A 17,964-nucleotide genomic window follows, 5' to 3' on the forward strand; every position below is an offset into this window, starting at 1 on the left:
TGGCCATTCTGGGTATCCGTGGGAATTTTTGAAAAAATCTTTCCGGGAACATTGCTTCCGCCACTTTTTAATGCCAAAGTGGCCAAGAGACTTCAGATCTGATCACAGAACTGTCATCTCCTGGCCATTCTGGGTACCTCTGTGATTTTTTTTAATCTTTCCGGGAACATTGCTTCCGTCATTTTCTAATGCCAAAGTGGCCAAGAGATTGAAGATCTGATCACAGAATTTTCATCTCCTGACCCTCCTGACCATTTTGGGTATCGGCGGGAGAAGTCAATCTTGCCGGAAACATTGTGTCCTCGACTTTTTTTAAAGATAAAAAAAAATGTGGTCACTTCCGGTGAGAATAGTGATCACTTCGATTTTAATTTAAACGAGAAAAAACGCGCATTTTGTCAAAAAAGTGAAATTTTTTCCAGTATATTTTCAATTTTTATCAGTGTATTCTTTGACGTCTTTGACAGTTTCTGGAAAGTTCTGTAGCTGTACGCATTTTTTTGCATCTCCGAGCATTTCGTGTTATTTTATAGTGTGACAGATGCAGGCAGCCCCCGAAAGAGCCCCAATGTGTAAAAGTTGCCGTACACAGCTGTTTTCAGGTAAATTTGATAAAATTATGCAAAATAAAAGTACTGCAAAATTCTAATGTCTTCAATGTTTCCTTTCATTTTTAGAAGGTTTAGCACATGAATACAACCCAGAGGGGGGCTCCGGGAATACCCTTCGTGTTCCAGAGTCCTAAATGGTCTACCCGGAAACGTGATTTTGCCCAAAGAAACGCAAAATACCAAAGCTACCGGGGGCTTGGAAAATGCCGGAATGAGGTTATGTTCATTCATGGTGAGTAAAAATTAATCAGCTTGTTTGGCTTTTTATTATTTATTTTCGTGGTATATTTTCATAAAAAAAGATAATAACATCTGAAAAAAATTAGTACCAGAAAGCTTAAATCTTATATTTCTACTTGACTCACTTCCGGATGGGCTTTTTTTTAATTTAAAGTTGTACGGCCGTGGACGTCAAAGTCCAAAGAGCCTTCCGGATGATTAGAATAATCATTCTTTTAATTTTCTATGGTCCTATACTTGACATCAATAAAGTTTTAGTATGTTATATGTTCTACTGAAAATTCAGAAAGATTAAGAAAAAATATGTGTCCATTCCACCATAACCCCCGAAGCAGTCACTTTGTTAAAATTGTTTGATCTTTTCACTGTCCGGGTGATTTTTTTAGTCTCTATAGTTATTCTAGATTCTCATTCAAATTTGTAGAAAAGGATATCTTGCAAATAGGATACGAATTTTCAATAAAAATATAATCTCTTCACATTTTTGATGATTTTTTGTCCGGGAGTTAAATTGTGGTAAATTCTGAATGTTACAATTAAATATTTCAAATACTAAATAATATTTTGCGTTATAGCAACTCTTGGAATAAGCAAAAAATAGAGAAGATACTTTCAAAAAATTCGTTAAAAGTCAAAATTTGTTTTTCCGGGTGTTGTATATTACGATAACGATAGATCCGAAAAACTATACAAAAACGAGGTAAATTGTCGCTTCGCTCCAATTTTCTTCGCCCCGCTTCGCGGGGATTTATTGCGCTTCGCGCAAATTTTAGAGGAAAAAAAAATGTTGTATTTTGTAAATTGTTGTATAGTTGTATTTTCATACAACATTTCGGGCGCCAAATTGAAATTTCGCAAAAAATGCATGACTTTTATATGGGGGCTACCTGAAGGGGGCTTTGGGGGAGAATTGATACGGCCACTCGAAACCGCCTGATATAAGGAGCCTCTGTGCCAAATTTCATTGCGATCTGACAAACGGTGTAGGAATGCATAGCTGTACAGACAGAAAGATTACAAACAAACAGACCATTCTTTATTATATGTATAGATATTTCTGAGGTTTAGAAAATATACCTTATTTGAATACCCAGAATAATTTCCCATCATTATTATCTAGGGACAAGATTGAAAAAAAAAGTGTTCATACAAAAAACAGCAACGAAATCTTAAATGTTTCAATTAAAAAAAAACGTAATTTCTCAATTTTTAGGTGAAGTCAACGACCGACTACAGAAGGCTAACTTGCAGGGAATTTCGCAGAATTCGGGAATCTCTATAGATTGACACCATCATGCTTCACATCATCTACATTTTTACAGAGCCATGCGCTGCGCATCCCTTTTTAATAGTGAACCCGGCCTTAGGATTGTCTTCCTCGTCAATGATCTCATCAACTACAGCGAACTTTGTGAGCGCCGCTAAAGATGCACCAGCCAGCAACTACAATTACCTTTAACACAACAAACAAGACAAATTTTTGTAAAAAATTACTTTTGTTATACTAAAATTTTTTTTGTGGGGATGAAACCTGACTGAAAGACAAATCTTTGTTAAGAATTACTTTCAATACTTTTATTTATTTTTTGCGGGGGCGCAACCTGATTAAAAAATTAATTTTTATAAAGAACTACTTTTAATACTTTAATTTATTTTTTGGGGAGGGCGCAACCTGACTGACAGACTAATTTTTGTAAAAAAAAATACTTTTAATACTTAATTTTTTTGCTGTAGCGCAACCTGATAAAAAAGGAAATTTTGTAAAGAATTACTTTTAATACTTTAATTGATTTTTTTGGGGAGCGCAACCTGACTGAAAGACTAATTTTTGAAAAGAATTACTTTTAATACTTAAATTAATTCTTTTGCTGGGGCGCTACCTGACTGAAAGACTAATTAAAAATGTTTCATTTTCTTCTCAAGAACTTTTGAGTATTTTTAAGGATAAAGAATTCTTGAATTAATTTGTTAAGAAAGATCTTTTTCTTCTTAAGAAGTTTTGGGTTATTTGAAGGAGAAAGAATTCTTGAATTAATTTGTTAAGAAAGATCTTTTTCTTCTTAAGAAGTTTTGGGTTATTTGAAGGAGAAAGAATTCTTGAATTAATTTGTTAAGAAAGATCTTTTTCTTCTTAAGAAGTTTTGGGTTATTTGAAGGAGAAAGAATTCTTGAATTAATTTGTTAAGAAAGATCTTTTTCCTTTTAAAGAATTCTTGTATTAAAAATGATTCATTTTCTTCTCAATAACATTTGAGTATTTTTAAGGATAAAGAATTTTTGAAATAATTTGATAAAAAAGATCTTTTTCTTCTCAAGAACTTTTGAGTATTTTTAAGGATAAAGAATTCTTGAATTAATTTGTTAAGAAAGATCTTTTTCTTCTTAAGAAGTTTTGGGTTATTTGAAGGAGAAAGAATTCTTGAATTAATTTGTTAAGAAAGATCTTTTTCTTCTTAAGAAGTTTTGGGTTATTTGAAGGAGAAAGAATTCTTGAATTAATTTGTTAAGAAAGATCTTTTTCTTCTTAAGAAGTTTTGGGTTATTTGAAGGAGAAAGAATTCTTGAATTAATTTGTTAAGAAAGATCTTTTTCCTTTTAAAGAATTCTTGTATTAAAAATGATTCATTTTCTTCTCAATAACATTTGAGTATTTTTAAGGATAAAGAATTTTTGAAATAATTTGATAAAAAAGATCTTTTTCTTCTCAAGAACTTTTGAGTATTTTTAAGGATAAAGAATTCTTGAATTAATTTGTTAAGAAAGATCTTTTTCTTCTTAAGAAGTTTTGGGTTATTTGAAGGAGAAAGAATTCTTGAATTAATTTGTTAAGAAAGATCTTTTTCTTCTTAAGAAGTTTTGGGTATTTTTAATGAGATAGAATTCTTGAATTAATTTGTTAAGAAAGATCTTTTTCTTTTTAAGAACTTTTGAGTATTTTTAATGAGATAGAATTCTTGAATTAATTTGTTAAGAAAGATCTTTTTCCTTTTAAAGAATTCTTGTATTAAAAATGATTCATTTTCTTCTCAAGAACTTTTGAGTATTTTTAAGGATAAAGAATTTTTGAAATAATTTGATAAAAAAGATCTTTTTCTTCTTAAGAACTTTTGAGTATTTTTAATGAGATAGAATTCTTGAATTAATTTGTCAAGAAAGATCTTTTTCTTTTTAAGAACTTTTGAGTATTTTTAATGAGATAGAATTCTTGAATTAATTTGTTAAGAAAGATCTTTTTCTTCTTAAGAAGTTTTGGGTTATTTGAAAGAGAAAGAATTCTTGAATTAATTTGTTAAGAAAGATCTTTTTCCTTTTAAAGAATTCTTGTATTAAAAATGATTCATTTTCTTCTCAAGAACTTTTGAGTATTTTTAAGGATAAAGAATTTTTGAAATAATTTGATAAAAAAGATCTTTTTCTTCTTAAGAACTTTTGAGTATTTTTAAGGATAAAGAATTTTTGAAATAATTTGATAAAAAAGATCTTTTTCTTCTTAAGAACTTTTGAGTATTTTTAATGAGATAGAATTCTTGAATTAATTTGTCAAGAAAGATCTTTTTCTTTTTAAGAACTTTTGAGTATTTTTAATGAGATAGAATTCTTGAATTAATTTGTTAAGAAAGATCTTTTTCTTCTTAAGAAGTTTTGGGTTATTTGAAGGAGAAAGAATTCTTGAATTAATTTGTTAAGAAAGATCTTTTTCCTTTTAAAGAATTCTTGTATTAAAAATGATTCATTTTCTTCTCAAGAACTTTTGAGTATTTTTAAGGATAAAGAATTTTTGAAATAATTTGATAAAAAAGATCTTTTTCTTCTTAAGAACTTTTGAGTATTTTTAAGGATAAAGAATTTTTGAAATAATTTGATAAAAAAGATCTTTTTCTTCTTAAGAACTTTTGAGTATTTTTAATGAGATAGAATTCTTGAATTAATTTGTCAAGAAAGATCTTTTTCTTTTTAAGAACTTTTGAGTATTTTTAATGAGATAGAATTCTTGAATTAATTTGTTAAGAAAGATCTTTTTCTTCTTAAGAAGTTTTGGGTTATTTGAAAGAGAAAGAATTCTTGAATTAATTTGTTAAGAAAGATCTTTTTCCTTTTAAAGAATTCTTGTATTAAAAATGATTCATTTTCTTCTCAAGAACTTTTGAGTATTTTTAAGGATAAAGAATTTTTGAAATAATTTGATAAAAAAGATCTTTTTCTTCTTAAGAACTTTTGAGTATTTTTAAGGATAAAGAATTTTTGAAATAATTTGATAAAAAAGATCTTTTTCTTCTCAAGAACTTTTGAGTATTTTTAAGGATAAAGAATTTTTGAAATAATTTGATAAAAAAGATCTTTTTCTTCTTAAGAACTTTTGAGTATTTTTAAGGATAAAGAATTTTTGAAATAATTTGATAAAAAAGATCTTTTTCTTCTTAAGAACTTTTGAGTATTTTTAATGAGATAGAATTCTTGAATTAATTTGTCAAGAAAGATCTTTTTCTTTTTAAGAACTTTTGAGTATTTTTAATGAGATAGAATTCTTGAATTAATTTGTTAAGAAAGATCTTTTTCTTCTTAAGAAGTTTTGGGTTATTTGAAAGAGAAAGAATTCTTGAATTAATTTGTTAAGAAAGATCTTTTTCCTTTTAAAGAATTCTTGTATTAAAAATGATTCATTTTCTTCTCAAGAACTTTTGAGTATTTTTAAGGATAAAGAATTTTTGAAATAATTTGATAAAAAAGATCTTTTTCTTCTTAAGAACTTTTGAGTATTTTTAAGGATAAAGAATTTTTGAAATAATTTGATAAAAAAGATCTTTTTCTTCTTAAGAACTTTTGAGTATTTTTAATGAGATAGAATTCTTGAATTAATTTGTCAAGAAAGATCTTTTTCTTTTTAAGAACTTTTGAGTATTTTTAATGAGATAGAATTCTTGAATTAATTTGTTAAGAAAGATCTTTTTCTTCTTAAGAAGTTTTGGGTTATTTGAAGGAGAAAGAATTCTTGAATTAATTTGTTAAGAAAGATCTTTTTCCTTTTAAAGAATTCTTGTATTAAAAATGATTCATTTTCTTCTCAATAACATTTGAGTATTTTTAAGGATAAAGAATTTTTGAAATAATTTGATAAAAAAGATCTTTTTCTTCTTAAGAACTTTTGAGTATTTTTAAGGATAAAGAATTTTTGAAATAATTTGATAAAAAAGATCTTTTTCTTCTTAAGAACTTTTGAGTATTTTTAAGGATAAAGAATTTTTGAAATAATTTGATAAAAAAGATCTTTTTCTTCTTAAGAACTTTTGAGTATTTTTAAGGATAAAGAATTTTTGAAATAATTTGATAAAAAAGATCTTTTTCTTCTTAAGAACTTTTGAGTATTTTTAATGAGATAGAATTCTTGAATTAATTTGTTAAGAAAGATCTTTTTCTTCTTAAGAAGTTTTGGGTTATTTGAAGGAGAAAGAATTCTTGAATTAATTTGTTAAGAAAGATCTTTTTCCTTTTAAAGAATTCTTGTATTAAAAATGATTCATTTTCTTCTCAATAACATTTGAGTATTTTTAAGGATAAAGAATTTTTGAAATAATTTGATAAAAAAGATCTTTTTCTTCTTAAGAACTTTTGAGTATTTTTAAGGATAAAGAATTTTTGAAATAATTTGATAAAAAAGATCTTTTTCTTCTTAAGAACTTTTGAGTATTTTTAAGGATAAAGAATTTTTGAAATAATTTGATAAAAAAGATCTTTTTCTTCTTAAGAACTTTTGAGTATTTTTAAGGATAAAGAATTAGCTGTGTTTCTTTCAGACACAGCTTTTGTGTACCGAGCAAAATCGAAAGTCGTCAGATCGGGCTCAAACTTGGGATAAGCACGAATTAGGGTCCCCACATTCCAAAAAACGTATGCGCCAAAAATTTTTTTTTCCGGCCGGCCGGCCGGCCGGCCGGCCGTCCGGAACCTTTTGCTAAATTACAAGAGAACGGTAATAGATAGAGACTTGCGGTAAACGGCAAAGTTTAAATATCGACTGGAAGACATCCGATTATGATGTCAAATTTTACCCCCCACCACCGCGTCCGCCATTTTGAATAACCTCAAAATTTTGTTTTCGCTATATCTCAGCCCCTGTAATAGCTAAAAGTCTGAAATTTTTATATGTTGTAGAGGCCATCAATACCTTTCCAACGATACCTCATTTTCGAAAATCGGTCAAGCCGTTTAGTCAATATGGCCGCCACAATTTTTCATCGAAAATCGACCATAACTCGAAAACGGCTTGACCAATTTTGATCAACCTGGGCTCAAATGAAAGCTCTCAACAAACCCTACAACTCTCTAGAACATCCGAAGTTTCAAAAGTGACCGCTAGGGGGCCAAAAATCAAAAACAAAATTTTCGATGAGTTTTCGATGAATATCTCGAAAACGCCATTATCGATTTGCTTCTTTTTTTGATATGTTATAGCTGACTATATTATCTAGCTCCATGCCAAAAATGAAGAAAATCTATGTCGCCGTTCTCGAGATATAGCCTTCCAAAGTTAGCATGTAATATCTCGGGTTCTACAAGTCCGATTTCGATCAACTCAAGCGCAAATGAAAGGTTTCGTGAAACCCTACAAATGTCTAGAACATTGCAACTTCGAGAAATGACCGCAAGAGGCGCTAAAATCGAAAACAAAGTTTTCGAAAATTTCGAACTCGAATTTTTCGAAAATGGCGACATAAATTTTTTTCATTTTTCGATATGTTATAGCTGACTTCAAGACCTTTCAAACAAAAAAAAATTTATGAAAATCTATGGATCCGTTCTCGAGATATAGCCTTCCAAACATTTCTTAGGGTATGACTTTTCTACATTTTCCGACTTTGCGCGTGTATTTAAATTAATTCGCGCTCTAGTTTACTCTCACAAAATTGGTACACTGAAAGAAACACAGCTCTCGTAAGCTTGGTCAGCTTACCAGTACATTTTTGAAATAATTTGATAAAAAAGATCTTTTTCTTCTTAAGAACTTTTGAGTATTTTTAATGAGATAGAATTCTTGAATTAATTTGTTAAGAAAGATCTTTTTCTTCTTAAGAAGTTTTGGGTTATTTGAAGGAGAAAGAATTCTTGAATTAATTTGTTAAGAAAGATCTTTTTCCTTTTAAAGAATTCTTGTATTAAAAATGATTCATTTTCTTCTCAATAACATTTGAGTATTTTTAAGGATAAAGAATTTTTGAAATAATTTGATAAAAAAGATCTTTTTCTTCTCAAGAACTTTTGAGTATTTTTAAGGATAAAGAATTCTTGAATTAATTTGTTAAGAAAGATCTTTTTCTTCTTAAGAAGTTTTGGGTTATTTGAAGGAGAAAGAATTCTTGAATTAATTTGTTAAGAAAGATCTTTTTCTTCTTAAGAAGTTTTGGGTTATTTGAAGGAGAAAGAATTCTTGAATTAATTTGTTAAGAAAGATCTTTTTCTTCTTAAGAAGTTTTGGGTTATATGAAGGAGAAAGAATTCTTGAATTAATTTGTTAAGAAAGATCTTTTTCCTTTTAAAGAATTCTTGTATTAAAAACGATTCATTTTCTTCTTAAGAAGTTTTGGGTTATTTGAAGGAGAAAGAATTCTTGAATTAATTTGTTAAGAAAGATCTTTTTCCTTTTAAAGAATTCTTGTATTAAAAATGATTCATTTTCTTCTTAAGAACATTTGAGTATTTTGAACGTGAAAGAAAAGAATCCTTTAAGAATAATTAAGGTATTAATTTGTTGCGAAAAAGGATCTTTTTTTTATATGTAACTCTTGAGTTAAAAATGATATTTTTCTGTGTTAAGAATTTTAGAGTGTCTTGAAAAAGTAAAGAGTCTCTTAAGAATATTTAATTACTTTGAGAGAAAAAGGATCTCTTTTTTTAAAACTATTTCTTGAATAAAAAATGATTTTTTCAGTGTAAAGAATTTTAGCTGTGTTTCTTTCAGACACAGCTTTTCGTATGAATCTTGTGATAAAATTTTAAAATTTAAAGAACACTTATGTGTTTGTTGTGACGACTGGTAGTGACGATTTATTATAAGATGTATTGTAATCAAAAAAGTTAATAATATTATTATATTAATATGTAATAAAAAATGTAAATTTAAAAAATTTTAAGCTGAAATATATATTACATGTATTTTTATGTATAAAAGTTATGTAAATTATAAATATAAATGAAAAACAAAAATAAATTGATTTTTATGAATTCCTAAGACTTTTATTTTTTTACAAAATGCTTTTTAAGCATTTTTAAATATATTTATACTTCTAAAAATATTTAAAATGCAAGAAAACCCAAAAAAAAATTTCTCCAGGATCTGGGTCCACGGTGGTGCATTTGTAGTTCCGCATTGTGGATCCACTGTGGACCTAGATGTTTTACTGGGTAGTTTTTCACCTTCCGCATTACAGTCAAATGTGAGTTCTTGCCAAAGATTCCCACTTCAAACTGGTCATTAGAGTCTCTAAATGTTTTTTTTTTGGCAAAGAAAATATTAATTTCATTGCAATCCATCTACAAATTCTAATTTCACTTTCAAGAAAATCAATTACAATGCGGATTTCTTTTTTTTTCGGGATGTTTTTTGAGTTATCCTCGAGGGCGGAAGTGCCAGCCCACATTGGCCATATGGCATTTATCTCACTTGTTGGTACTTCCCTCTAACACATGTATGGCAAAAATTGCTCATACCATCCGCATTGAGTGGACTTTTACTTTCAAATGGAAATCTCCGCAACAAGTGCAATGATCGTGCCACTTATTACCGTGTAAACTTGAGGAGGAGATGGTCAAAGAGTGAGAAGTATCAAAAGATAAATACAGGTGACTTCAAAATGTAAATCTTCACTTTCTCTCTCGCACTCTCATTGAACAAATTAGCGAACAATGAGGTAAATATGAAGTGATTACATAAAAAAAAAGATGCCACCATGCGGGGAAAATTGCCGGTAAGTGCCTGGAAGGAGCTTCTTTTGTTTAACATCCAATTAAAATTCTTATTGAGTTCAGGGCCAGGTGATGTACTTTGCAATGGAAGTTTCACGCCGATTCTCAGCACTAAAACCGGCTGTAAAAATACCTATAAATTATATATTTAAACAATGCACAGGAAAATAGAAAATTATAGCAGAAAAAAACAAACACTTTCAGAACACTACGCAGGTTCTTCATTTTTTTTTGCCAATTCAGCAAAAACCTCGACAAAAGGTATTGGGCAATTAAATTGCTTAAGTGTTAATCAATCAAGGATATACGTTTCTACACTGCGCCACATAACGTGTTAAAAGGTATCATTGTAACCATCTCAATATGCACCTCTATAAGTTCAAGTCTGCCACTTCTGCTTCTCTTTTTTTTATGCAATATTTTGCTCAATTGCAACCGACCTACAAGTTTTACCGCGTCACATGCATCTTGCTGAGGCGAAAAAAGATCACATATATGTCCAATCTTCAGATGGTATAGAGGTGTGGTGTACCAGAGAAAACGAGATGAGACAAATATTTTGCAATATGTGAACATTTTGTATATGTGGAACTCAAATAAGCTGTACAGAGACCAACATCTCAAGGTAAAAACAGCTTGATTTCACTTCATCATCTCTTCATGCACTCTGCTATTGAGTTTTGCTTCGGATTTTGGTAATTCGATCATTTAAAATTATCCTGTGCCGAGTCCCACCATACCGGGTTCGTCGCTTAAGCGTTGAAGTCTTTCGTTTAAAATACCATAAATTTCAATCAAAACGATCAATTTCATCAAATTCTACCGAATTACCCTTCAATTTGAGGCTTCCGTGATGGAATGTGATTTCTGTGATACATTAAATATGAAGAAAATATTTTCCCAGACACTTTTAATTCAACAGTTGCACTGACGCGATTTAGAAAAAAATCACTTTTTACCATTGTACCTCCATCTCTGAATCAAATTCGCATTTTTGCCAACATCGAGGCGAAAGAGAATTTTAAAGATAAACAATTTATTATTTATGCGGTCCATTTAAATTGCAAAACATCCATGCAATACCTGTGTTATAACAAATTACTATACCTTTGATGGGTAGATTAAATTTTCTTACTTTCTGAAGCGTTAAAAATGCATTCGCAAATTATTCTGGCGCCTTTTGTATCAAATGACATAATTCAAAGGAAATAATATGTTTTTTCTCCAACATTTTCTTCATAATTCAGCAAAAAATTATCAATTAGCAGCATGAAAAGTTCCAGGAAAATTTCAAAAAAATGATAAGAAGTTTATTAAAAAAGTGGGTGTGAAGTGAACATAAAAAAAAAACTATGTACAGATTAAAGTGAAAGTAACTACTCCTTATATCATCTCTTTATATTTGGTCATTGTGCTTGTTGCTTCTGACAACAGAAATAACTAAGTTTTTTTTTAATTTTAACAGTACACAGTATTACTTCATGGAGCAAGAAATTCTTAACACATTCACTCTCATTACACATTTGACCATCAAAAGTATAGTGAAAAATTGCAGAAAGTTTTTCTGTGCCATTGTAGTGGGCTTTTTTGGTGAGCTTTTGAATGGTTCTCCCCCTTCGAATTGGTGATCAACAATCTTGAAGGTGTTTTCAACGATCGCCCCACGAGCGATCATATTTTTTCCAACGCTTCACCTCACTCTTTTGGCTCGGTGTCTTTAGTTCAGAAAGATATGCGATCGGTGACGGTAACTGCGGTTGCAGCAATTATTTTGCGACTCGGCGCATAATTTTTCGGCAGAGTGTGAGCTTAAGGAGAGAAAGGGTTCAAAATAGTTTTTTTTTGGACAAAACACCTCAATTTGTATGAAGAGTGACACAAAAGTGTTGAAAATAATTATTGTGAGTTCGTGACTTTTTTGTGAGCTTTCTTCGTGCCTTGTTGAGTTTTTTTTGTGTGTCTGCCTCTTAAATAAATAGGTAGTTTTACATAATTCTATTAAATAAACCAGCATATATTATGACAAATTATTTAATTTTATACACTACCAAAGAGCACTTAATTTATATTGGTCCTTGACCAAGACATCAAATTGCATTTTATACATGCAACGAGTATTGTTGATGAAAGATTTCTTTTACAAAATACTTTAATGTTCTTTGCTAAATGATTTCTTAATAAAATCGTATAAACTGGGATTTTACTTCGCAAACAGAAAAGATTATATTATAGCGAGGAGATGCATAAATGATTCACTTAAACTCAAGGTGCACACTCGGATGTTATTTCTTAAGTGGAACAGCAGAGCTTGCGTCAGTCTGCAAAAGCTTGAGCTTTTAAGAAGTTGACTGGAAGTTGATGCAATGAAAATTCAAGTGAGGATGATCTCCGAGTCACCTTTTGCGGTTTTCCTCTAGTGATTTTTCTTGTGCGTTTAATGATGCTGCTTTGCGGGGGGATTTTCAATGAGAAGTCTAAATTACCATTTACTTAGGGGGCAGCTAAGTAAATTGTTTTGGTAAAAAAGAGGCCTGAACAACACAACTTCTTTAAGTTTTATTTCAATATTTTATTTGATTAAAAAAAATGTTTTTGCTTTTTGAAATTGAAAGTTTTCTTTGCATTTTTATTTCTTTTTTAGGACAACGTTATTTTATCTCAATTTAAAAAAAATTCAATGATTTTATAAGATCTATGAAAGAAGAACTAAATTGGCAAATGAATAGGTATGCATTTAATAATATCCTTCACCTTTAATTATTCCGCATTTCATGCGAATTCAACGGTAATTTGTGATTGATTAGCCTCTGTGATTAATGCTCAATACCTTGTATTAAATGCTTCTCATTGTCCACTTTCAAAAACTATGCAATAGTCGTTTTTTCTGTTATTCTCCTCAAAAAAAAAACATTTTGTAATTTATTTTCAGTGTATTCTACAGTATATTTTCGAAATATACAAACAAAAATCATAAGAAAGAAAAAAATATTCTCTCAAATAGACACCTCAAGATTACATTTAAAAACGACGATCTTGAAAGAGGAAAACTCTCGCTCTTCAAGATCATTATAATGTAAGAAAATTATCTATGCGAGAGAAAATTACGCATTATCTGACCTTTCTCTTCTGCACCTGAGCTTGTGTTGAGACAGTATCACTAGAAATTGCATAATTGCATATCCTCTTATTGCCACATTCTCTGCATGCACTTACACTTTTTCTTACAAACACGATCATTTATGGAGATTGGTCGGCTATTTAGTTCCCATTTTCACTTTCCGCTTCTTGTGGAACTCGTTCGATCGGCAATGTCGGTCACAGAATCTCTTGCGGCCGGCTCACAACGCCCAACTCTCGTTGCATTGCATAACTCGTGTCTATTAAACTTGGTTTACTATTTACAACATTAATCCGTGGCGCGAAATAAAAAAAAATACTGTCAATCGGAATGGTATAGTGTTGTTGTCTTGCATGCAGTAAATTCGAATAATGACATTGAAACGATAGCATTGCATCATATTTGGTAAAAAAAAAATCTCTCAAATTCTTCACATAAGAGTCGCATCAGCTGATTTATTTTGAGATGTTTTTTGAGATATTTTTGGAATAAAAGATGTGATTTTGATGCCACGCGTTTTCATACTGTAAATCAGGGCAGTTTTGGGTAAATTCCTGCTTTGCTAAATGCTGCATTTTGCAACATTTAGCAAAGGAAAAGAAACATTGAAAGATTATCGGACTATTGGTTTTAATTGTTGATTTTATTTTATTTGCAATTAAAAGTTTGCAAAGAGTATATTAGATAGAAAGGTTTTGCTCAATTTAATAAAATAAAAAGTCAATCATAACGCGTCCAGTTATAAGAGTTGGTGTCCCACAACGTGTAGAAGTTTGTTTATGCGTTGTAATGCGATTTGTGAGCAGAATTAGTAGGCAAAGTTGATTTTTTTTGTGAAATTCAGTAATTTGATGCATAAAAATGCTCATATCTCAGGTTCTATAACACTTACAGAAATTTCTTGACTAGTTATGGAAAGGTCTTAAAATAAGCTAGAATATGGGATAAATTTTGATATTTTTCAAGGTCACCTCTAGAACACAAAATGGCGGCTTTTGTTTTACCAAAACAGTTTTTGACTTTTTTTGAGCTTAAGGAATGGTTCTAGAGGTTTTTGATGTTCTAGAAAGTTGTAGAGAATTGCAAAACCTTTAATTTGATACCAAGACGAGTAAAATCGGACAAGTCCTTCAAGAGATATGGCTCTTAGAACTTTTCAAATTCAAAAATTTTTCAAATGGCCATATCTTCTAAACGGCGACATAGATTTTCTTCATTTTCGGACTGGTGAAAGATATTGAGTCAGGCTACAACATATCAAAATTTAAAGAAAATCTATAACAAATGTTCGGAGATATAGTCCCTTAAAGTTAGGCAATTTTTGTTTTTGAATTTAGCGCCTCTTGCGGATGTTTTTGAAACTTGAAATGTTCTAGATAGTTGTAAGGCTTCGCAATAGCTTTCATTTGATACCAAGATGGTCAAAATCGGTCAAGCCGTTCTCGAGATATATCGAAAAAACACTTTTTGCGTTAGACCGCCATATTTGCTAAACCGCTTGACCGATTTTTAAGTATGAATTGTTGATGAAAACGTCTCACTGAGCTCTACAACATACTAAAATTTCAGACCTCTAACTATAAGGGAAGTGCTTGACAGTAATTCAAAATGGCGGACGGCGGCCATCTTGGATTTTGAAAATGCGAAAAAATGAAATTTTACACCCACATTTCTATATAAAACTTCAAACCGGAAGTCTCTATCTATTACCGTTCTCGAGCTATAAGGCAAAATGGGGACCAATGGCGGGCCGGCCGGCCGGCCGGCCGGCAGGCCGGCCGGATCAAAAATTTTCCACCACCAGTTTTGGAATGTGGGATGTCTAAAACGTGCTCATACCAAGTTTGAGCCAGATCTGAGGTGGTCGGTTTTTCCGACGATTACAATACTTGGTGTTGGCCACGAAGTGGAACACCAACTAATATGAAATTGATGAGAATAATTAAATTCGATTGAAGTTTAATTATGGAAATAATTTACACCATTATCTACTACGGACATTTTATGCTTGGTTTATTAAATAAAAATTATGCAGATTATAAGGAAAAATTTAAATCAAATGGAGCAAACATTTTTATTTAATCTCATTTTGAGCTTGTTGAACACTATATTCAATTCAATCTATCACCAAAATGAAAAATTAATTAATAATAACTTCTGTAAAGGAAATTGATTCTTCATAATCAATATGAATATATCATTCTGTATCCAAAATTTGCTGAATTTACGGTATACATGTTTCACATAAAAATATCTATGCTAATATTTGCATTTTGGTGCATTTTATCTAGTACATGATTGCTTTTTAATCTGAAAAATGTGGCCTAAAATTGCCTACAAGAATAATTGCAGTATACGCGCTAGGCAGATACGCCAATGCAATGCTGAGATGCTGAATATTAATTTTATTGACTTAACCATGGCTGCCCAAAGATGGATTGGCCAAATTTTTAACGCACGCGGTCACCTACATTTCCTCCGCAATAATGGTCTTTCATAATATGATTTTTATAAGAAATATATATATTTCTTTTGATTGAAATAGCCGAAATAACATTAAAAAAAATTTCTCTTTTCAGACACAATGAGGATATTTCTTGGACAAATTTTGGCGGTTATTCTATTGATCAGTGGGATAGTTGGACAGGTGGAGGAAGTTATGGATATCTTCAGTGATTGCCGAAAATCTTCTCCAGACTTTGATAAATGCATTCAGAGAGCTTTCAATGATCTACGACCGCTCTTTAGCGTTGGCATCCCCGAACTCAATGTAGCCCCATTTGATCCCCATCGATCTCCCTATGTTGAGCAAAGACGAGGAGATGCTCGGGGCCTAGGGGGTTTCAGGCTTATCTTAACTAATGTTTCGGAACACGGATGGACGAATTCGGAAGTAACTAAATATCGCACCGATGCACCGAACAATAGGATTGTCTATTCGCAATTCTTCCCGGAGAAGAGTCTTGAAGGGGAGTACAGCTTCAAGATGAATGCCCTTGGGAGGCCATCCAATACAAGGGGAGTGTGGAATCTGACGCTCTACAACTACAGCCAAACTACAAGTGTTACAAGGATTGGTGGTCCTGGGGGACTTCTCAAAGTGAGGGTGGAGATTGACAAAATTGGAGACATGTCGATGCATATTTCCAATTTCTTTGGAGGAAGGAGAGTTTTAGGTAAGAATATTTAAAAAGAATTTTTGGCGTAATTGTAAATTATTAGGTAGGGCCCTAAAATACCTTTTCTTTCGTACAAATACAATTAAAATGTCAAGGCAATAAAAGTTCCTTTAAGAGTTTTTTTTTTAAGTTTCTCCAAAAAAGTTTCCTAATTACATACGTGTTGCGTTGATTAGAAGAAACGCAAATTCACCTTGATTTAAAATTTTGAAATGATTCAGAAATTAAAATAATTTTATTGAGGTCTCACACGTTCTCAGATTATATGAATTTTATGCACATAATATTATCAATTATGAAGTTTTTGTTTCGCGAACAATTTTGTGGCCGAGAAATAATTTTTTATACTAATGTTTTAGTTCATTAATTGAACGTATTTTTTTTCTATCAAATAAACAATTCATTGAGCTTTCAGGAATGTTTAGATTCCCTCATTGCTCTAACTCAAATAAAATAAAAACAATTTCATTAAAAATTCAAAGTAACATAAAAAATGCTTTTCGCGCTTATCAATATTAATCGAACTCTTATCTGAAATTAAATTAAAATCCATAAAATCGTAATTTTTGTCAACATGTAAACCGTGTGAATGAACTCTGTGCACAATTTTTTTTACACAGAAATAATTAATTTTCTAAGAAAAATAACTTTCGAGATTTTCAATGGAATTTTTTCTCGTTCTAGAAAATATTGCTGACGTTGTAATTAATTCGATGTGGCAAACAGGATTTCCATTTATTAAACCGCTAATAAATGATCTCGTCAGGTAATGATGCATAATTTTAATGAATAATTAATTACCTACCAAGTTTTGATCTCTCAATTTATCTTTGATTTTTTTCAGTACTGCATTTACCGACATCTTTAACGAGTCCTTCCGACATTTCCCTCTCGACAGATTCATCAAAGATTAATTTGTTAACACCATAATGTGATTGTTCTTGTAAATAATATAATAGATTTTTTTTAAATTAATTTTCTTAATATTGGTCATCTCAGAAAGGATGTCGCATTCCTACACCGCTGGTCCGATCGCGATGAAATTTGGTACAGAGGCCCCCTAGACCAGGCAGTTTCAGATGGCTATACTAATTTTCCTCCCAGAGCCCCCCTTCGTAGCGCCCCCATATAAAATTCATGCTTTTTTGACTACTTTTTGAATTTGGCGCCCTTTTTTGGTACTTTTTGTTAAAGAGAAAATGAGATGGATGCATATCACCCATATTCGTCTCCCTCACACATTCAGTTTTTCGCAATTTTCTCGCGTTTTCCGCCGAATTTTCCGGAGAAATTGTGTTTTTTTGTCATCAGGAAAACACTTTTGAATTTTTGGCATCAAAAATTCCAAAAGTCACGAAAATTCATTTCCGGGAAAAAAAGTGCGTGTAAAATCCCCAACCGTCAAAAATTGCGCGGGCCCCAAATTTCGCACGGAGAAGCTTCCCGGGGGTCCCGGAGCACCCGTAAGTGCCCCACGAGCTCTAAAAATGTGTTTTGTGCCCGAAAATTTAAAAGAAATGCAAAGAAAATCGTATTTTTGGAAAAACAAAAAAAAAGTTCGTTAAGTTCAAATTTTACTATTTGGACCAGACGTTATATGGCGCTGTATAGTTTGTTAAAGAGAAAATGAGACAGTGCACATCACTGATACTGTCTCCCTCACACTTTCAGTTTTTCGCAGTTTTCTCGCGTTTTCCGCTGAATTTTTCGGAGAAATTGGGTTTTTTGTGACCAGGAAGCGACGCCGCGTCGATTGGCGTCCCCAGTTCAAAACTCTCAAAATCCGCGCCGGAAAAAGTCGTGCAAATTCCACAAAAAAATCCGGAGAGTTGAGCCCCCAAATTTTTACTGTACGTAC

General features: G+C 31.1%; 1 protein-coding gene and 1 long non-coding RNA gene across 2 annotated transcripts; both read left to right on the forward strand.

The window, feature by feature from the left end:
* Positions 1 to 426: 426 nt before the first annotated feature.
* LOC129797800 (uncharacterized) lies at positions 427 to 2,472 on the forward strand. The gene is made up of 3 exons (XR_008751346.1): positions 427 to 602; positions 678 to 843; positions 2,065 to 2,472. It is a non-coding gene; the product is annotated as an uncharacterized LOC129797800 (long non-coding RNA).
* A 9,056-nt stretch (positions 2,473 to 11,528) lies between these two features.
* LOC129797712 (uncharacterized) lies at positions 11,529 to 17,077 on the forward strand. The gene is made up of 4 exons (XM_055840533.1): positions 11,529 to 11,788; positions 15,507 to 16,103; positions 16,791 to 16,872; positions 16,951 to 17,077. Exons 2-4 carry the CDS (start codon positions 15,512 to 15,514, stop codon positions 17,018 to 17,020), a joined length of 744 nt encoding a protein of 247 aa, XP_055696508.1. The 5' UTR covers positions 11,529 to 11,788; positions 15,507 to 15,511; the 3' UTR covers positions 17,021 to 17,077.
* The last annotated feature ends 887 nt before the right edge of the window (positions 17,078 to 17,964 follow it).

This window comes from Lutzomyia longipalpis, chromosome 1 (assembly GCF_024334085.1).
Source record: "Lutzomyia longipalpis isolate SR_M1_2022 chromosome 1, ASM2433408v1".
In the NCBI taxonomy this organism is placed as follows: Eukaryota; Metazoa; Arthropoda; class Insecta; order Diptera; family Psychodidae; genus Lutzomyia; species Lutzomyia longipalpis.

Excerpts from the sequence above, each read along its gene's own strand:
- LOC129797712 (XM_055840533.1), top strand. The coding sequence starts at position 15,512 with ATGAGGATATTTCTTGGACAAATTTTGGCGGTTATTCTATTGATCAGT. Across the intron at positions 16,104-16,790 it reads TGGAGGAAGGAGAGTTTTAG|AAAATATTGCTGACGTTGTA; the intron begins GTAAGAATATTT and ends TTCTCGTTCTAG. Across the intron at positions 16,873-16,950 it reads CTAATAAATGATCTCGTCAG|TACTGCATTTACCGACATCT; the intron begins GTAATGATGCAT and ends GATTTTTTTCAG.